Source organism: Anguilla rostrata, chromosome 2, assembly GCF_018555375.3.
Source record: "Anguilla rostrata isolate EN2019 chromosome 2, ASM1855537v3, whole genome shotgun sequence".
In the NCBI taxonomy this organism is placed as follows: Eukaryota; Metazoa; Chordata; class Actinopteri; order Anguilliformes; family Anguillidae; genus Anguilla; species Anguilla rostrata.
This window is the reverse complement of record NC_057934.1, coordinates 26,532,625-26,554,994: the sequence shown is the minus strand read 5'-3', so window position 1 is coordinate 26,554,994 and position 22,370 is coordinate 26,532,625. Positions and strand designations below refer to the sequence as shown.

At 40.8% G+C, this 22,370-nt stretch overlaps 1 protein-coding gene across 2 annotated transcripts in view; it reads right to left on the bottom strand.

Moving 5' to 3' along the window:
- LOC135247692 (angiotensin-converting enzyme-like) overlaps window positions 1-22,370 on the bottom strand; it is a 108,167-nt gene that overhangs the window by 60,727 nt on the left and 25,070 nt on the right. The window contains exon 4 of one of the 2 annotated variants that reach the window (XM_064321440.1): window positions 18,311-18,454. The exons of the other annotated variant lie outside the window; for it this stretch is intronic. Within the exon in view, the coding sequence (XP_064177510.1) occupies window positions 18,311-18,454 (144 nt within the window). The remainder of the gene's footprint in view (window positions 1-18,310; window positions 18,455-22,370) is intronic. 2 annotated transcript variants of the gene reach the window in all.

Genomic DNA, 22,370 nt, shown 5'->3' with positions numbered 1-22,370 from the left:
TGAAAAGTGGCAAACTCTTGGTGCTGTGTAAGTATGGGGCATGCCGCCCCGCCAAGGCGTAACTTGGCAAGATGGCATAACTGCCCCAATGTTCAACAGCAACAAATGCAATTTGTACAATTTACACAATACTGTGGCGTTCCGGTTTGTCAATTCTGCCTTTCAACCCAGATTCTGTGATTCCGTCCTCTATTTCTGCAAAACAGGAAATATGAGCCCCTACATGTAGCCTATTGTAGCCTACCTCATAAAGGAAAACAATTACCAATAGTCTACAACTTCTCAATATCATAGAATATTTTCCAGCACATGCATGGGCACAAATTAACCCTCAAAGTGAATGTTCTGCACTATTCATAGCCAACTGGCTTCCTCTTGTGGTTAACTTTAGTATAGAACGTATTTTTGTATATACAAAAGACACTTGATAAGAGCATTATGTAGTTCCATGGTTGGTAAGTTTATTAAAGGACACTTTGTGACAAGACAGTTAAATATTTAATTTTTTAAGATAAAACGATTGATGTCAATGGCTCACCTTTTATTTCTTCATTAGCCTTGAGAGATAGGCTATATGGCTGTAAGTAGTATGGCTATATTTATATTTTTATAAAGCCAGTAAAGTACCTGAACTTCATTTTACAAGTCTGGAACTTTATTGGGGTTCCTATTTACTTCTGAGGCAAACTGACAACCAAGGCACACTGCTACAGGCAACCTCTAATCATGACATAAATGTGTAATGCATCCCATATTGATTTAATAAGAATGCAACATTATATTCTTATTTATGGGACAATTTTAAAATTTAAAAATTGGGTGGCAACCTGGTATTTTTATACATTCTGGATTCTCCATGTGGAAATTACTGCACTTGTTATATATAGCCCCTCCCATTTTTGGGCACAATGATGTTTTGTCATAGGGCAAACCTTAGGGACATAGGGCATGTCCTTTAAGGTCTGAAAGTGAAAAGGGTAGGGAAGTGCAGACTGCCAGGATGGAAGCTCTCAGGTTTTCATATAATAGTCTGAACACTAATGAAGTCTTATTAAAGCAAAGTTGTCGTAAGGGTGTCTTGGGATGGCGGGAAGTGACGGAATGGGAATTGATGGGTTGTAGAAATAATCTGAAATGTCTTTGCTTAAATGCAAGAAATATAAACAATCTGGAACTTGAGACTGCTATAAATAGGAGGGGTTATGACATAGTTGGGATTACAGAGAAAGAGCCTTATGGTAGGAGTGTGTTACTGGCCACCAGCTTTAGACAGTAGTGTGAACTCAACGCTCTTGGGAAAAATAAAACAAGCTTTTCAGGACTGTGAGACATTATTATGGGTGGCCTCTATAACCCTGCTATTAATTGGGAAATGATGACAGGACAAGGAAAAAGTGAGGAAGAATTTTTAGATGTTATAAATGACCTTTTTTGGCAGAGTATGTCAATCAGCCCATAAGAGGGAAATCAATTCTGGATCTGGTGCTATGTAATGATCCGGACAGAATTTGCAGCATAAGCCGTGTTTAGTCCCAGGAACTACTTTTCGAGGAACTAAAAGGTTCCTTCAGCCCATTGTTGTCTGCGTTTCCACCGCGGTCTAAAGACCCGCGATGATTAGGCGGATTAGTCCACTGACGTATGTAAAAGCAACGTCCTCGTCGGTCCATCTGTCCTATGATTTCTTCTGTAACCCCATACTACCACCGAAGTACATTATTTTCCAATAACCGGGACAGCTGGAGGGGTTTATTCCACTTAAACAACGGGTTACCAACAATGACTATATGGTTACTTTAGTATTTATTTATTTTTATTGACTTAATCACCTGAAATTGAAATATTCTTCTGCGGCTGTTTGGGCATATTATTTTACCGTTGTCAAGCAAAACTCTCGTTGGTAGTTCGATTGGACCGTTGCTATGCAACAAACAGGATATAACAGGCTAATATACAGATTGTAACTGTTTTATATATCCTCTCAAACACATTCATTATGTTTTTATGCGAACATTCACTTTCATGTCTTGACATCCGAGACGACAGAATGCATTCACATTCTACAAATAACTGGTAACAACAGCAGAAAACATGCACACGTTGTAAACAATTTGCTGTTGAATTGATTAATTCGACTCTTATCGTCATTTCCAATATAGGCTAATCGCAAAAAGGACAAGAATAAATAGAATGACAACTCGGACTTGCGTGCAAATTTAAATTAATATTGCAGTGGTACGGCCACCGTTTGCTTTTCTTGAAAGTTACTGCTAGCGGAGCAACGAAGTGTGCCCTCCAGATGCGAACCATGCATAAATAGAATCCATGTCTAGTCTTCCTGGTCTTTTTGTGGAATTGAAGAATCGCAGAGTGAAATTATGGCAGTCTGAAAAAGCAAAAGGGACAATTACTGGAATTAACCTGTTATTTCACCCTGACAAAAAATTCAGAAGGTGATTTCTAGTTTGCTTTTACTGTATCCCCAATGTAAATTACGTGGAACTACCGCATACCTCATGTAACTGTGTCAAATGTTTGGAGTCAGTTATAACGGACTAACAAAGAAAATCCGGAGGAAAATGTTCAGCAACCGAATTAAACTGTTTGAATGTTTTGGTACGTAATATGCTGTCCCAGCACGAATTCTTAACATTTTATAAAACGAATACTAAAGCAAGAAAAGAACAGACGAGCACACATTATAATCCTCAATCTTAATTTCTCATCCGTTCCAAGACGTTGGCAGGCTATAACCAAAAGTAGGCTACTGCGCCACATAACATACAAGTTTGAATTCAAGTTATTATTATGAAAATAAATCGGTTTGCGGCCGCAGATTTTTAAAAATGGCGGTTGAAATAAAATACTGCGAGTAGTCGACCAATCAGAAATATTCAGCGCTTGCGCCCCACCCCAAAAGTTCCAGTACTTTTGGAAAGTACTACCCCCCCAGCAGGGACTTTTTTGCGGGTAAAATAAAGTCCCCGGAACTTAATTTAGACCCTGGTTCCTGCGGTGGAAACGCGGCTATAGAGGTAATTGAGCCACTTGGGACTAGCAAGCATTCTGCAGTTAGATTTGATGTATTATGGCAAATTAACAAGGCCTCCTCTATGGCCAGAATCTTTTATTTTAGACAAGCCAATTTCAACAGGATGTGAGAAAATTTAAGTAATATTGACTTGGTGAAACTTCTTAACTACAGGACTGTGAATGAAAAGTGGGGTTGGTTTAAAAGGGTTAATCTTGAGGCGAAATGTACATAAATATGACAGCACTGATAAGGCTGAACATTGTAATATGTGCTAAAGTTAAAAAAGAACTATGGGAAGCCAACAGGCTTTTCGAAAGGCAAATTGCCCAAGATGCTAAAAGTAATCCTAAATGTTTCTTTCAATACTTTAGTAGGAAAAGGAAAGTCAAAGAGGGTATCTGGTGCAGCAGGAATGGAGAAGGAGCATTCCTTTCTAAGAATAAATATATTGCTGATGCCTTAAATAGTTATTTTGTTGAGAGTTTTACTAGAGAAGAGGTTACTAATAGACTGGAAGTCATATTCAGTACTCAGAATGTCTTATTAGATATTGAAATAGAGGATAAAGAAGTACTGGATGAATTACTTAAGCTAAAGACAAACAAGGCAGCAGATCCTGATGGTATATACTCAAGAGTACTCAAAGAGTTAGCTGAGATCATTTTTAAACCACTGGCAGGTATTTTTACACAGTCCTTTGAAACTGGTGAAATACCTGATGGCTAGAAGCAAGGTAATATAACACCAATATATAAGAAAGGGGACCGTATTGATCCAAGAAACTACAGACCTGTCAGTTTAACTTGCATTACATGTAAAATACTGGAATCTATCATTAGAGACAAGTTGGAAGTATTTCTTGGAAATAGCAACATCCTAAGGGATAGCCAGCATGGTTTTTGTAAGGGAAGGTCATGTCTGACAAACCTTCTGCTACTCTTTGAAGCAGCTACCAAGTGTTTTGATTATGAGGTGTATGATATTATCTACTTAGATTTCCAAAAGGCATTAGATAAGGTACCACATGAGAGACTTGTTAGTAAAATGAAGACAGTAAGAATTAGAGGACGTATTTCAGAGTGGATTCGGAACTGGCTATAGGGTAGAACACAAAGAGTAGTAGTAGGAGGGATATACAAGACAAGACCTCCCTACTACGTGAGCTCTCAATCACGGTTGATGGCACGACAGTGACTGCCTCTCACTCTGCCAAGAGCCCGGGGGTGGTCCTGGACAACCAGCTGGACCTCAAGGAGCACATCAAGGCAACATCACAGTCCTGCAGACTCCTCCTGTGCAACATCAGGAGGATTTGCCCAAACCTGACTACGCACTTCACCCAGCTGCTAGTCCAGGCTATGGTGACCTTCCGCCTTGATTACTGAAACTCTCTCCTTGCAAGCCTGCCAGCTTGTGCCATACAGCCTCTACAGATGATTCAAAATTTTTCTGCCTGACTCATTTTCAACCTTCCCAAGATCTCCCACGTCACTTTTCTGGTGAGGTCACTCTCCACTGGCTACCAGTCGCTGCCAGGATCAGGTTCAAAGTCCTGACCCTCGCGTACACTGCAGCCAACAGGATGGCCCCTGTCTACTTACAGGACATGATTCTATATGCCTGCTCGACCACTCCGCTCTGCAGCAGAAGGGCGCCTTGCACCCCCTCCCATCCGAGTAAAGGGATCATGGAGCTTCTCCACCCTAGCTCCCCAGTCATGGAACAAACTCCCTGTCCCTCTTCAAACCTCTCCCTCACTACCATCTTCTGCCGTGGCCTGAAGATGCATCTCTTCAGACTATACCTGGACTAACTTCCACCACTCTGTGAATCATTTCACTTAAAATCCCTCCTTTCATGGCACTCATGTTACATGTACCCCCATCCCAGCACTTTGTAATTTGTATTTTCGTCCTAATATTGTCGCTTGTTCCTCCCCCTAGTTTGACTTGGCATAAGTTAGATCAGAATAATGTTCACTGTGTGAACTGAACTGTGTTCTTGGCTATTAATAGTTGTACAAAATGAGTATTGTACCTTATCAAACCTGTGTTTTGTAGTTGTTCCAATGACTATGATATGCACACTTTTGTACATCATTTTGGATTAAAAGCATCTGCTAAATAAATGTAATAGATATTATCTGAGCAGGGAGCTGTTGGAAGTGGAGTCTCACAAGAATCGGTGCTGGGACCACTGCTCTTTCTCATTTATATCAATGACCTTAACAGGGACATAGAAAGTACATTAGTCAAATTTGCAGATGATACAAAACTGTGAGGCCCAGCTAATAGTTTGGACTCTACTAAAGTAATCTAAGATGATTAAAATAAAATCCAGAAGTGGGTGGAAACCTGGCAAATTAAATTTAATATAGCCAAATATAAAGTTCTGCATGTGGCATTAAAAACATTGGGCAAGATTACTTTATGGGAGGAACAAAATTGGAATTGGTGCTCATTTTGAAAAAGATTTAGGAGTAATGGTTGATCAAAGCCTTTCAGGTTCTAGGCACTGTGTTGTAGCAGTAAAAAAGGCCAACAGGATGCTTGGATATATAGCTAAATCTTATACAATGCATTTGTTAGACCACTTAGAGAATTGTGTGCAGTTCTGGGGACAGTACTACAAGAAAGATGTAGAGGCTCTGGAAAAAGAGCCTCTTCAAAGAAGAATAACCAAATTGATTTGTGGTATGAAAGATAAAAGCTATGAGGAAAGACTTAAGATGCTTAACCTCTTCAAGCTTAGTAAAAGGAGACTCAGGGGTGATTTGACTGTGGTTTTTAAATTCATAAAGGGGATCAACGATGTGAACTACAAGAGATTCTTCAGGTTGAGTTATGTTAGTAGAACGAGGCTACATAAATTGAAATTAGCAAAAGGTAAATTCCATACAGACATTAGGATTTTTTTTCACGCAGAGAATAGTCAATGTGTGGAGTAGCCTGCCAGGTCACGTAATACAGGCAGAAACTCTAGGGATTTTCAAGACTAGGCTTGATACAGATTGTTATGATCCAGCATGTGTTTTTGTGTCTTTTGTCTCTCTCTCTCCCTCCCTCTCCACTTTGCCACTCTATTCCAGATTTTTTGTTACCCATTGGCTGCCCAGATTCCTGTTACCCATTGGCTGACCAATCTGAAGCAAGCAGCCAATCAGAAGCCCTCTTCCTCTAAAAACCCATGTCACTTCCTGGTTCACTCTCTTACTCTCTGTTTTGCTGTTGGCCTGCTGTGATTGTCTCGTATAGCCTTATTGTACTGTAGTTTTCTCATGCTGCCAACTTTGTGTGTTTGTGTGGTATGTGGAACTGGACTAGGTAAGGGGCCCTACACATTTTGCTACACATAGGTATTGGATTGTCTAAACACCCTAGGTTAGGAGTGGATGCCACCTCCTGTATGTTTAGTTTTGGGTAGTTAGAGTAGTTAGTCAAAAGTAGGGTTTTTGTTTGAACTTTATTTTTATTGGATAGTTAGGCAGTTTACTCCAATTGAGTTAGCTTGGTTTGAGTTTACTTTGTTCTTTCTTTTGGCATCGCTCATCCGGTTCCTTTGAATGTGAGTGTGAATGCAACCAGCAGTGCATCTTTGTAAATAGTGTAAATACCCATTGTAAATTCTACCTTCTTGTAAACATTTTCACTTGCACTTTGTCACTAAACTTATTTCACATACCAATTGTTGTGTATTGTTTTCTGTCCTCCCATCGGTTCATCCACCCCAGATTACATCACAATAATCCTTTTATGTTAAATACCCCTTCTCATATTCCCCTTGACTATTGGGGTCGTAACACAGATACTATCTAGTCTGTAGGTAATTTCAGCACTAATTTAGTCAGAAAAAAGACAAGCATTGTTGGGCTGAATGGGCTGTTCCCGTCATCATGTTATGTTAGGTTTACCCAAATCAGCTGTTTAGAACATTAAGAAGAAGGAGAGCACTGAGGAGCTCAGTAATCGCAAAGGTCCTGGTAGGGTAAGGAAGACCTCTATAGTTGATAACCGAAGAAATCTCACCATCAGGATGAGAAAAAAAAATGAAGAAAAAACCCCGAAAACCTGTCCATTACATCAGAAACACTTTAGGATGTAGGAGTGGATGTGTCAGCGACTAGACTTCAGTCGCAAAAAAAAACAGGATGACGAAGTTTCCTGCAAAGTACATAAAACAACTTGCAGAGTTCTGGAAAAAGAGACAGATGGACAGATGAGACCAAGATTCACTTGAATTAGAGTGATGGCAAGAGCAAAGTATGGAGGTCGAAGAAACTGGGCAAGATCCAGAGTCTAACAGACTACATTTATGTCTTTGAAAATAGAAGTGAATTAATGTTGGTATTGTGGGGCTAGCAGAAAATGTTGAGGGAGACTGGCCAGTGCAGTTTTGAAAAGTGCCTTCCCTGTTTTTTAAGCACTGAAGCTAAAGATGCCACACCGCTCTCGAGCATCCAAGCCAAATGCAAGCTAATACCCTCAACCAGTCATTATATGACTGCATCACTTTACTGACAAGTAATGAGTGCTGGACATGGCACGGTGTGCAGCAGGGCAACAATCTGAAATATGAGGGCCCCAGCATTTTTTACCTGGACTTTTCAGCGATGGTGCAAACATGGGGTTTGGTGAGGCTAGGAAGTGCCTTAGTGAAATTGGGGCTAAAAAGCCTTGCTCTATCCTGCCACTCTTAAGCCTGATGTATACTTTGTTGCACAAACCTTTCGACAAGTGTTGTGTGACAAAAATGAAAGTGTTGAATGACGTTTCGCATTTAGGGTGCGGTCACACATGCTAATGCAGGCGAATGACCATTGCCTGCCGAGGCAAAATTCGTATCTTATCGTGCTGAATGTGGGCAGTGCAGGATGTGACACACACGGAAATCAGTTTGCTGGTTTGTAGTCCGTTTGAGTGGTTGTGGTTGTTGAGTGATTGTGATATCACATGAGCGGTTCTTGGGATTGCGACGGGAAAATGTATACAGTTGTTATAGTTGTATTTGTTAGCTAGCTTAGCCAAGTTAAGCTAGCTAACAAATACCACAAAATATGAATTGATGTTATTGATACATTTTCCATTTATTTACCTTCATTGCCTGTCTCCTGACTCACTGCCAGCCAGGCAACATTTCTCTTGTGGGGCAGTTTGTAGTTTTCATGGGCAAGATGTTACAATACCAGCTGGTTAGACACAGCAAAAATCAAAGTCTCCTCCATCCTGGCTCACTAAGAAAACTACAGCCAATTACAGCCAAGTGGGGTCAACCACACACACTTCTTTGCTATTGGTTGAGGCTGCGAATTCGCCGGTCAAAGTTCACCAAAGTTGAACTCCAAGCGAAGATGCGAATTTCCTTCGCCACCGGAAGCGAATGTTTTATTCGCCCCTTTGCTCGCATAGAATGGAAATGAACGGGATGCGAATATTCACAATGTGTGACCGCGCCCTTACACTTCGGAAAATGGCTGTGGAGAGGGTTCGGTTGTCTATGGTAACGAGATGCAAAACTGCTGATGTTTACATCTGAGAAAACACTGCGGCGCCCGCTGAAATTACAGAGAAATAGGGGAGGAATTAATTTTATATCAACTTTCGTTTTTTAAAAATGATGCAAACTGAAAAAAGAAGGCAGTCTGTCACTCCAATAAACCGAAAGTAATGACATATCCATGACCATGAATTTCGGAGTGCCATTTGGCTGTTCAATCAACACTGTGTGACAAAGTTTGAAGTTCTGCGACATAAAATTCTAGAGGTGCACGACACTGAAAAGAGTGTTGTGCAACACTTTTTCCCATTGAAAATACGTCATTCATGCAACACTCATCGTAAGGATCGTGCGACAACGTATAAATCAGGCTTTAAGGAGACCAATAACAGCACCATAACAGTAACCATACCACCATGCACCCTGCTCTGGCTGAATGGCTGAAGATAAGCTAGTGTGGGCTTGGTTAATCCTTGGAATGAGAGACCTCCTAGGAAAGCTAAGTTGCTGCTGGAAGTGGTGTTTGTGAGCCAGTAGGGGGCAATGCCCCAATGCAGTGACGGGGAAAGTGCTGGAGGAGACATCATCCTTCAGATGAGACCAAGACATTTCTTATAAAAAATGGTTTCTAATATTTTTAAAATGTATGTTTGGAACACTAGGGGGCTCTATAAACAAGCCAAGACCTAACCTATGATTTTATATTTAAAGAAATAAGGGAGTAGTGTTGCATTTTTTCAAGAGACCCATTTGGGAGATATGACTTCCCAAATTTACAAAAACAAAATTAGGACAGACAAGTTTTTTTTTTGTACTCTTTTAACAGTAGGTGTTGCTATTTGGTAAGTATCTTTCATTTAGTTTGTCCTGCTGTATGAAGGCTGCTTCATACTTTCCGCGTTCCGCGTCCGCGGACAGCTGCGGACTTGGACCGGTCGCGCAAACGCGCACCTGGTTCCATTCATACTACAGTTCAGGGTCCGCGTCGGTCTGGCATTCCACGCATGCGCATTTCCCGATCTACTCTCCATTCCAGTTCCATTACCACAGAGCGAATGCGTAAGTGAATGCGATAAGAAAATTTTCGATTACGCTGAATTGTCAATCAAGCCAGACTGTACTAAAAAGGGCAACAACGCCGTAAACAACAGGTGTGGTATTACGTACAGCTATTTTGGAACGTACCCAGGCATCACAAATGCACGTGTATTTCACAAACAGATTGTCCAAGACAATATATGACCACTCAGTCTCAAAAGGGACATCTCTACGCGTAAAACAAATGGGAAGGTTGTATATTTATTCAATATTTAGTCCCAGATATGGACTGTAGAATGACATGGTATCATTTTTAAAAACTTTGTTTTGTTTATTTCGTTATTCAGTCAGCAGCGTTTTCATTGCTGTATTGGCATATCTTAGGGCTATTGTCAGGTTTATCTTGTTGCTATGACGGAATACAATTTTTGAGTGGTGAAAGAATATTTTTATGAATGCCCAGATAGACAATATAAATGTGGGTAACGGCGGATCTCCTCGCACAACTCTCTTCAAAACAAGCATCCATTAAATTTTGTTATCTGGAGCATGCGCAGTCGGCGCGCTTGCTATGCATACAGTCCACGCGGTCACAAACTTTGGGCTGCGGGCGGACGTCCACATAGGGCTACGTAGACCCTCTGGACATGGGCGGATGACGACATTTACGTCACGAGGACCAAAGCGGACCCTCGCGGACACGGGAAGTATGAAGCAGCCTTAAATTGGAAAGTTGGATATCTAGTTTTTAGATTATCACCTTTGGAAAACAGACTATATAATTGTATCTGACCACAGGAATGTTGTCTGTTGTCCTTTCTGTCTTCTTCCTTTTTAGAAGCGGTTCCAGTCTCAAGTAGAAAACAATGCAGTGCGATTTGGTTTTGTTACATTCCTAAAGAAGGGGATTAGAACTGGCTCGATTAAACTGAGCTGGATAACCTCTTAACAAATTCATGTTTGGTGTTTTTATGATGAGGAGAAAAACCATAATCTTTTGATAATAATATTATAGTGCTTAGTCCTGCTTCCAACAACATAAAACAACTTTCATGCCTGGCACCCACCCCCCTGTTGCTTTCACCTTGTGTGTTATTTCTCTTTTGGATGGGGGGGAGGTGGGGGGAAGGGGGCTTGCTGAGCCAGGCGTGGCCTCTTAATTGCTGCTGGCTGTAAATAGGCTGGAAAGTCTTCCAGTCTTACCTTTTTCCCTTTTCCTGCTGGCCAGCATGGGCCTGCCATACACATTTTCTGCTTTTTAGTTTAGTACATGCAACACACACTCACCAAATATCACACAAACACTGATTACTGATACTGACAAGTTTAGGGTTTTTATAGCATTTAAAAAAATTTTTTTTTAATTAAATAAACTGTTATTCCTTTTCTGAAGTTTATGGTTTTGGTGTGTCTTATTTCATGTGGTGGGCTGTGAGCCAGGTCGTCACACAACTTTAATATGTAAATTAGTTAACTTTCAGAGAAGACAGTCATTGTCTGAGCCCTCTCCTCACCCCATCCTTCCACACCTCACCCAATCAGTGCAACCATGCCCCCTGTGTCTCTCAACCACCCCCTCCCCCTCCCCCTCTTGCACAACATAAAATGTGGACTTTTTTTTCTCTTTAGTGGAAGATGATTTTCGCTGCTTAACACCAGCCAGTTAACATCTATTGTGGTGTACATTCAGGGGGTGATATCTGCTGTTGCCATCTAGGGAATCTGAACCATGCATCTTGATCTGGTTTTCCTTGGTGTTTGGTGTGTGCAGTCTTATAGCTCATTTGCCATTGTTACGGAATTCCTTTGGATTCAGCAATCAGAGAGAAACTTGAAATTTGCCAAATAGAAATTATGTGAATTGGGAGATAAACCAGGTAAATATCTTGTTCATTTAGTTGAGAATCAGCTTTTTTCCTAAGTGATAGGATCGATTTCGGATTCACATGGTAGTAGATCATTTGAAACTGAGATTATTAATGAGGTATTGACAACCTTTTATTCTAAGGTATATGTAAATGCAGAGAGACTGGTGATGCCTCTATGCTAATGACATTTTTGTTTCCAATTCCAATCTCCAAAAAATGTAAAATAATCAAAAATGAATGTTATATGCTCCCATTACAAAAGACGAAGCCCTGCAAATATTGACAGCCTTATAGTCTGGTAAGGCCTCCCAGGCCAGATGGAAGAAAGAGAAATGCCTTAAACTATGCCTCCTATAAGCCAATTGCATTTCAAAATGCTGGCCTTACATTGCTATCAAAGGTAAAACACATCAACTCTACTTGCACCTTTAAGAGAGAAATCAACTGGGACTGCAGCAGATGTCATTCCATCCATCGTTGAACTGAAATGTCTCATAAGATAAAGCGCTAGTGCAGATCATGGTGTGAACCCAGCAAGCAGATGAGAAAAGATTCAGCCTCATTGAATCAGAGCTTGTTCACTGTGTGGCTAAGGCAATAATGGTGTTGGTATCTGAACGTATTGGTAACCTATAGAGCAAACAATCTTATGTTTTCTTTGTTACGTAATGCTTTAAAAAATTTATTAATTACAAACTTTAAAAATCGACTATCGGAATCGGCTGATTTGGCTTTTAAAAATTGGCAATCGGCCATGAAATTCATAATCAGTGCACCCCTAAGATTAAACAGTGAATTGGATACAATATTATATTGTTTCTAAGAATGCCACCTATTCTCCCCTCCACAAACATCAAAGGAAACTTCCTTGTGGCAATTAAAATTTATGCTGATACCATAATCTAGGCATGTGATCTATGGGTCTCATTAGAAAGTGGCTAACATCATGAATCTTTTGATAATAATATCATGGTGCTTAGCCCTGCTTTCAACAACATTTAGTAAGTACATGTCTGTCACACACCAAACGTGACACACCGGACAGGGAGATGTGACCATACCGGCGAACACCGTTTCTGTCGCATGGAGGGAGAGCGCGCACACACACAAACACAAAATAAAATAAACGGACCACTTCACCCTTTCCCCTCACGGGTTCCAGGCAAAAACAATAAACTGAAACAATAAGCTTTAAGCACCTGGGCTGATTAGCTAACGCAACCCAGGTGCGTGTGCTCTCTCCACCAGCGGGCGGAGCAGAGCCCAATCCACCTCTCTGGCAGACCGACTGTCACACACCTTCCACGCGAGAATTCAGCCGAAGGCTAATTCGGCTTATGCTGAGACAGCTCCCTCCCGTGTTTCGGCACCAACCATCACACACCAAGCGTGAAACACCGGGCAGGGAGACACGACAATACCGGGGAACACCATTTCTGTTGCATGGGGAGAGACATAACGCACCTACTCAAACACGAAATCAAATAAACGGACCACTTCACCCTTCCCCCTCACGGGTTCCGGGCAAAAACAATAAACGAAAACAACAAGCTAAAATAACAAAGACAAAAGAAAGTAAAACCAAGCAGCAACTTTTCAGTTCGCCTGCTCTGTAGCTGACCCGCCTTCCTGGCCAGGTCCAGCTCGCCCAGCATCCCAGCTGAAGATTACTTACTTCTTGACTTTCGTGCTTAAAAGAAAGGTTGTTTTTCTGAGGTCTTGGCTGAGTTGCTTGGATTTTCCCATGGTATCAAGGACAAAAAGGCAGTGGCTCTAAAGGTAGGCCCTTAAATACAGCCACAGGTGCCAATTAACTCCTAATTATGACAATTAGTGAATCAGAAGCATCTGAAAACTCATGACATCATTTTTTGGAATCTTCCAGACTGTTTAAAGAGACAGTCAGCTTGGTGTATGTAAACCTTTGACCCACTGGAATTCTGATAAAGTGAATTGCTGAAATAAATCTGTCTCTATTAGATTGTTTTAAACTTACCTCTGATGTGAACAAAATAGGTGCCCTAATTGACTTGCCAAACAAAATATATGGTAACATGAAATGTGAAGAGTTGTGAAAAACTGAGTTTGAATGTCTATCCTAGGTGTATGTAAACGTTGCGTCAACTGTATGATTTCAATTCATTATTCTATTTGACTCCTCCTAATTTAATTGAATTATTTAACCTTAAGATCTGATAGTTTGTTTAGACTTGTTGGTTGATTACACCAGGTCACTGTAGACTGACATATCAACAAATTCAGCAATTTAATTGATAATTGTCGTTCTCAATCATAATTATTACATTTATATTGAATTATTAAACAGAGTGTCTATTTGCACCCGGGTGAGAATAGTCACAGGGCAGCTATTCGGCTATTTACACCCAGCCCCCGGCTCCACAATGCCCAACAAGCTGTGGCTCTAGCCACTTACAGGTTATGTTAACAGGTTTGTAAGTCCCGGTTCTGAAGCACAGCACGCTACAGCTCGGATCGGAGTTAATGTGAGTCCATGTGGCGGTCCCTGATGCCCGCTACTGGGTGGCAGAGACTGTCAGACTTGGTCTGGCCTCATGGAAACTAGGGATGAGCGAGTACACCATTATCCGTATCCGTATGTGTATCTGTTCAACCAACAAAATTATCTGTATTTGTATCCGTACCAGAGACTGTAAAAAATATGGACAAAGCTACTGTGACGTCACCCATTGACTCTCCGTGGGTCTCTAAAACACATTTTGAAGCTCAATGGCGGGCGCGGCCATGTTGTCAATTTGGAGCCAAAACCATAGAGTTAAGCGGTCTTGTGATTTTTACAATGTGATTGACAGTCTGGTGCGGAAAAGCCCATCAACCTGAACGAACGATTGCAGAACGAACTTGAGGCTGGCTGACTGTCTGCCGTTATGTTTTAAAATATATTATCAAATGTTTATGGATTTTAATTTCCATCCTTGACTGTACTGTGTCATGTAATCACGTTATATGTATTATTATTATTATATATGACATTAATAATACAATTATGTTCAGTTATCTTCAATTTATGTTTCCCAGCAAAACATAAATGCTTAGCTAGCATATCAGCTTTCCCGTGAGCTAGGTAGACTATCCGTGGTTAGCTCACACATTAGCAATATGAACCACAGGGGAAGAACATCGACTACACTGATGGTCAATCAATCAGAGATGTGTAGGCTACTGGTGATTTGACTAGGCTAATTTTCATATAACTGTCTGGTAGACCTGCTGTTAACCGAGCAAGTTATCGTCGTAGGTTTTCGCCACAGTCAGTTGATGAGCCAGTAACTGCTACTACTCCATCGCCGTTTGTGGTGTTCACTTACTGGGTGACGCTAGCTGACCGATCGTTCGCAAGTCACTTTTTACCGAATAAAAATTAACACTGTCAGCGGTGATTAACAAATCTACCAAGAATTTTAATAACTGATCTGCAGGCGTGTAAATATGACAACGCACTTTGTACAGCAAGTTTTCCACCTGGTGCATGAAGACAAAAATAATGTACATTGAATTTCTAATTATTATTAGGCTTTTTTTCTTGTAGATCATCAAAACCAATGGAGAAAAGCCAATATACGCAAGGAGCCCCCAGGACCGATTCTGAGAACCACTGTCTTAAATGCTCTTGTCAGTCTCCTAAATGCTAAGAACATGTTCCTTTCTAAATGCTAGTCTTACAAAGATGGTTAATTTCGTTAAATTCTGTGTGTGATTTGAATCGTGTGTTGTATATTATCCAGCAAATAAACCTTAAGACTCTTAATTCCCTTCGTGAAACTGAAAATTTAGCAGTGTTTATCCCAAAATCGGGATTATAGTAGCTTTGTCACATGCATGAAGCATGGCCCAGGTAGACATTTATGGAATGTACACGACTGACAAGCCTTGACAGATTGAATATTTGCAGTTTAGGGTTAGCTAGCTAGTCAAATGGCTTGGTAGCTGAAGTTGCAAACTGTTTTAGCATAGGCTACTGGACTACCAAATATAGCAAGCTGATTATGCTTTCTGCCAACTAATTATTTGGTTAAGTAGGCTAAAGGAAATAGTAAAAATGACTCAGCTACCGAAAAACTTCAGGGGATTATTTTATGGTCGTCTAGTGCAGCTGTAAATAGCACACGCCATAATGAAATCACTACGAAATGGGATGCCTGCATTTTCTGACTTCGCACAGGTGGACCGTGGTCGGAGCCGCAATGTCAAGGCCAAGAGGTGCCACCTCCCACCCCAGTGACCATAGACTGTAGCCCTTACTGTAGCTTAGTCCTCCGCAGTAATCAGGAAGTGACGCAAACTGTACCTCATTGGTCCACAACAAATATTATAACAGTGCCCAAATGACACGATAAATCATGAAATCGACCCATGGACAGTCATAAGACGAATAAAATACACATATTTGTTCTCATGAGAAAAAATTATTGACTTTGTATTTTGACCGTATTTGTACTGTAGACTTACATGGAAACCGGATATGAAAACACCTATACTGGAGCCAACTGTAGTGGCGCTAGTGAGAAACCAGGAAATGAGCTTCAAAAACGAAGTCTGGTTTTGGCCGCTTGATCCGTACTCGGAACGGGTGGGGCTTAAACCGGAAATGGACAGGGAATAACCGGAAGTTGGTATTTTAACCTCTTAGCGCAGAGCCCCTAGTGGTCGGCACTCCGGCGTGCCGAGATTACTGAACTCAGACATTCAGTGCTACTGCAACCAAAGTATGAGTTAAAACAGAAACGCTTTGTTTTAATTCCATTAGTAGATGATACATGACAACTATGCCGAATACGGAGTTTCGCCGCGCCACCATTGTTGCTCTGGTTGTTCATTTAACATGCACCTCCCTCCCTGCAGTCTCATCTGCAACTACACCCCCCACCCATGACATAATGGACAATACTGTCTATCTGGGAATTCATAAAATATTCTTTCACCACTGAAAGATTGTAACACGATAAACCCAACAATAGCCATAAGATGTGCCAATACAGCAGTGAAAACGCTGCTCACTGAATAACAAAATAAACGAGAAAAAGTTTTTAAAAATGATACCATGTTATTCTACAGTCAATATCTGAGACTAAATATTGAATAAATACACAACCTTGCCATTGGTTTTACGCGTAGATGTCCCTTTTGAGACTGAGTGGTCATATATTGTCTTGGACAATCCGTTTGTGAAATATACGCGCATTTGTGATGCTTGGGTACTTTCCAAAATAGCTGTGTGTAATACCACACGTGTCGTTTACGGCGTTGTCGCCCTTTTTAGTACAGTCTGGCTTGATTGACAATTAATTTATTCAGTAGGTGAGAGTATAAGCTTTCTAACGATGTATAACATGTCTAATTTTTCTTTTGGAATAGCGTTTTATAGGTCAGCATAACTGAAAATGTTCTTATCATCGCATTCACTTACGCATTCACTCTAGCAGTAAAAGACGCTGTTATCGTTACTCTGGTTTTATTAATAGTAGACAGAGCGCGCCAGGTTACAGTTGGCTAACCACGATGTACCATATGTCTTGTGATTTCAGGTGAGCGATGACCTCTAAATGTGCACAAAAGTGATATTGCATTAGTACAGTGGATGTATAAGAATGCTAGGATGTCAATGATGCTAATAGAGTATGTGTGTGAGATCGCTAAATGTAAATACAGGTACATGCTTATATCATGTAGTCGCTAGCTAACTGACTAGTTAGCCCCACTGTAGCAAGCTAGAAGCTAGAAATGTCCGTTTGTAATCAGTATGTACTTACGTGTGAATGTCCAGTAAATGTGTGTTTAGCTATGGTGAGAATAATGTGTTGAGCCAAATCTGAGAATTGTAAACTTTATTTTATTGAGAATGACAATAGATAATAGATCCCTGTTGACAGAGTGGCTGCGATGATGGCAAGATTGTGTTGTGTGGCGCAGCAGCAGTTAACTTTGTATAGGCTCTGTGTAGAGGAGGAGCTCTGTGTGTGGCTGGCCTATCACGGAACTATGTGGACACTGGACACAGTTACCCAATGAGGATTTTCCTTCATCGCGAGTACGAATATTGACACATTTTACTCGGATGGTACTCGTGCTCGTAAAAAGTACATTATCTGTACCGGATACTCGTTTCATCCGAGTATTCGGCTCAACCCTAATGGAAACCTTTGTCCTTTACGCGGTGCAGCAGATCAGGACTCTGATGCTGTTTCTAAAATATACATACAGTACATATATACGTACAGTACCTAATGTGTGACCGGGTGCAAATAGCATTGTTGGCTACGGATACCTGGGTGCTTGTCTCTGCCATGCTATATACATCCGGGTGTAAATAGCCGCATTGGCTATATTCTACCCCGGGTGCAAATAGCGTTGTTGGCTACGAACACCTGGGTGCTTGTCTCTGCCATGCTAAATACACCCGGGTGTAAATAGCCACACTGGCTATTCCACCAGGGTGCAAAAAGCATTGTTGGCTACTGACATCTGGGTGCTAATAGCATCTGCTATTATTAAATCACATCTATTTTATATGTAGGTTAAATAAGGGGTTCTAGTATGCAATGCCACTTGTGTTCAGTATTCAGAGCACTGAATATTTTAACAAGATTGGATTCAGAAAATAAACATATAATTCATTTTTAAAATGATTGAAATTCCAATAAAAATATGTACAATACGTATAGGGGTTTTAAAAGTCAAAAGGTTTTTTCTACATAGCTTTTGTGTCTACCTAACTACATTAAATATTGTGGTTTTGACCTGAATTCAGTATTTTCATGAATTACAATCTATGATGGTCTATGCATACTGTGTGCTGTAGTTCCCTGGTTTATTAGTGAGAGTGGCATGACATTCTTACCATCCATGCGTGAGGCATTGTTGCTGAGCTCCACAAATTCTGGATAGAACTTTTTCAGGGGGACACCTGATGTGTTGTGCCAGCCCTCCCATGCGTAGAGTAACTTCTTATAGCTCCGTGAGTTTGCCATGATGTCAGTTAGCTCTGGTGGAGACAAGGGCAGAGTAGCAATTTGTTAAAGATTATTGAAGCTGTTTGTGTCTGTGTGTGTGAGAGACGGAGAGACAGACAAAGAGAGAGATAGAGAGAGAGGATTGTAACATTGGGCTAATATTAAACATGCAACTTGTGATTATATCATTTTTACTCTAGTCCGGTAACAATTCTCTCTCACATTGCCTGTAACCTATAGAACCACGTGACCCATTGTAGCATTGTCTGAGACATCTGAAAGTTGTTTCATGCAAATAGGAATTGTAAATATCTAGAGAATGCACTGACAACGAGTGTGGCCAGGTGTAGGGAGAAACTAATGGAAACTTTTGAAAGGAAAATGACATGAGTGGGTGGGCGAGTGAGAAGAAAGGAATTTTTTTTTTGCAGGTTATGCAGGGTGTCAAAGTTACAGCAGTTTTGAAAGGCTGGCTGTTTTTCATGGAAAATATTGGCTAAAGGCATGGAGCAGTCACTGCAAAGTTGTTAAAAAATCACAAAAAGATGAAAAAAATAGGCAGAAAAAATTATTTATTACATTAACTAATAGATCTCATGCACAGCAATGACTGACTGAAATACCATGCACAACTGTAGTAACAGTAACAAGTGCTTGAGGAAAAAATCAACAGTATGGTTGCACGGTATATCGGTGTTGTGTAGTAAATAACACTCTGGGCTCTATCTTACACCCGGCGCAAAGCGGTGCCTAGCGCAACGCAAGTGTCTTTGCTAGTTTCAGACCGATGCAGCATTTTCCTGTCCAGCGCCTACGTTGTTTAAACAGTAAATGTACTTGCACTCATCTGAGCGCCCATGGGCATGTTGGTCTTAAAATGAGATGTGGTCAGGCGCATTGTTGGCACATTGCTATCTTGAGGCAGCGGAGAGAAATTGCGCGATTGACCAACAAAAACCTGGTCTTAAGTCAATGGCGCAGTATTTTATTGTTATTTTAAGGGCGCATTATTAAGATAGTAATATGCGCCTATATAGGCGGGTGCACAACGCGCAATATTTTTAAAAAAAAATACATGTCATAATGGTTAGTTTCCTCTGCAGAGAAGCGTTCTTTCCTACTACTTGGAAAATCCGCCTTTATAATAGCAATCCGCCAAGGTGCAAGCGCACCTGGCTTTTAAAGGGAATGGGAGATGACACTCTGTGGCTGCATTGTGTTTCTATGCCCACCAGGTAATAGCCACAAGCATCTGTATCCACTACAAAGATTTTTTTAGGCGAGAAAACAACTTCTGCTTCTGCACTATGCTGGAGCTGCTGTTCCTTTCTTTTAGTAACGGTGACTCTTAAAAAACAAGGGTTAACTTTCAGAAGAGGCCAGAATTATGCTTGTAGTCAAAGGGCTCAAGAATAGTAACAATTTTAGGTATTTTCAAGGGGGCAATACAGAAAGGGTTAATATATATCCTTTTGATAAGGAAAACAAATGTTCTGTGGCTAAATTAAGAACTAACTTTACATTGCATGCTCGTAATCAATAGAGGGAAATAATTTAAATCTATATTCTTCAAATTAGAGATTAACTTAATGTGAATTTAGCAAATTGAGCATTTTCACTCTTGAGTTTTAGCAAGGTGGTTGCCAAATCTTTCAGGCATGCCAGCAAGTCAGCTGGTCCATCATGAAACAAATTTATCAAGCTGGTCAATCTTCTCAGCTGAGCTGGTCCACCACAAGTCAGCTTGACTAAGCTAGTTCATCAGTGTGATGAAGCTTATCTACCAGTTAAAGCCAGCTTGACCAGGCTGGTAAATCAGTTTAGCCCAGATCAGCCAGACTGGTACACCAGCTCAGCCTAGCTAATCCAGCTATATCTGTAAAATACACTAGGATTTTAGCTGGAATTTATCTGTGTGAGGCAGTGCCACAGCGAGCATGTTTACAGAGGCTGTTCGGGGACTTGGATTTGGAAGGGCTAGGTCAATGATTGACTGAACCTTTGGAATGATTTATTTTATTTGTTGGCTGTATTCTACAGGACGTAGCAGCAGCAGTGTAGTATAATGGCTATGGAACTATTGTTGCATGATACACCAAAACTTCAGTTTTTTTTTTTTTTTTTGGTACTGTAAAGTGAAAAATGGTCCAGTTATAGGAGTTTTCATATTTTCAGTTTTGTTCACAAATGTATTTCAGGTTGTATATAAACTGGGGTTCTTGTCTGTGTAAGGGGATTCCAGGGGCCAGAAAAGCCAGGCGGTACTCTGGTCAACGGGGCCAACCAACTAATATTCTTGGCTTTATTACCAGACCAACAGGGGTGACTTTGGAGCCATCTCACAAACTTTTCATGCGAAGCAAGATACCAAAACCACTCTGACTGGGAAAACTAGGCCACAGACTCTGTCCTCTGTCCTCAGGGTCTACCATGGTGTGAAAGAGCTGAGTCATAAACTTGGTCTGTCAATAATGCTTTTATGCATAACAAGACCAGGTTAAAACCTAGTATATGGCTGGACCTAACACACGTGATCCGGCGGACTAATGGTGTAACTTCATAACTCGACCGACCAATGGTGTAACTTCATCACTCACTCACTCAGTCAGTGTTACGCGCTCCCCCCTGTTCTGCTCTTATTCCCCTTTGTCTGTCTCTCCCTCTCTTATTTCTTATGTGCCTATGATTAGGGACTGATTGCACCTGTAGAGCCCCTCCCCCTTCAAAAGGGCTCAGTGGAGAGTGGAGAGTCAGACTCTTGGCTGGCAGCATTCCATTTTGTTTGGTCCCTCTTCCCCTTTAGAGTTTTTGTCTAAGTTTCCTATTTTTCCTTTTGCTTTTGGGGAGGGAGGTCTGGTAGTATAGTTATCGTGGCTTTATTGTTGTAGTTTAGTTTTTTCTCTATTTTGTTAGTTTAGGGATAAGTCCTGGGTCTGATGGTCCACTGTGTGGTTGGCCCAGGCTTCTCCTTCCTTTTGTTCTTTTTGGCCAGACCTCCCTGCTCTTATTGCTCCATCATTTGTGAGTATTTTTTGTGTTTTGTTAAATAAATTCCTTTATTCTAACTCGGTGTGGCGTCCAATTAATATGTTTCTGCCTCATGGTAAAGCCATTGGTTTTTGAGGCCGTAACAGTCAGTCACAGACATTCGTGTTTGTAGGGCTGGTCCCGCTGTTGTGGTCCAGCCAAAAAGGAGCGAGAAATATATACAGTGAGCTAATGTTTGGGACAAAGACACATTTTTTCTTGATTTGGCTCTGTACTCCACAATTTTAGTTTTGTAATCAAACCATTCACATGTGGTTGAAGTGCAGCTTCTCAGGTTTATTAAAGGGTATTTATATACACTTTGATTTTACCATGTAGAAATTACAGCACTTTTTATCCATACCCCCATTTTAAGGTACCATAATGGCTGGGACACATTAATGTTATGTATTAATGTGTAATCAAACCATTCACATGTGGTTGAAGTGCAGATTCTCAGGTTTATTAAAGGGTATTTATATACACTTTGATTTTATCATGTAGAAATTACAGCACTTTTTATCCATACCCACATTTTAAGGCACCATAATGGCTGGGACACATTAATGTTATGTAAATTAAAGTAGTCATGTTTAGTACTTAGTTGGATATCCATGGAATGCAGTGACTGCTTGAAGTCTGCGACCTATAGACCACTGGTTCTCAAACTATGGTACGTATGCTAAACAGTAAGGAAATATGACTTGAGTTACGTCAAATTTGGATTCAACTGGAGAGGGACGGGGGAAGAGCCTAGGCCGCAGTGTGTGGTATGTAGTGATGTTCTTAGCAATGAATGCATGAAACCATCGCATCTCAAACGGCATCTTACAACCAAAAACGCAGTGCTGAAAGACAAATCAGTTGATTTTTTTCTAAGAAAACGTGATGAACTGAAGCAGTCCGTGTCCACGATTCAAT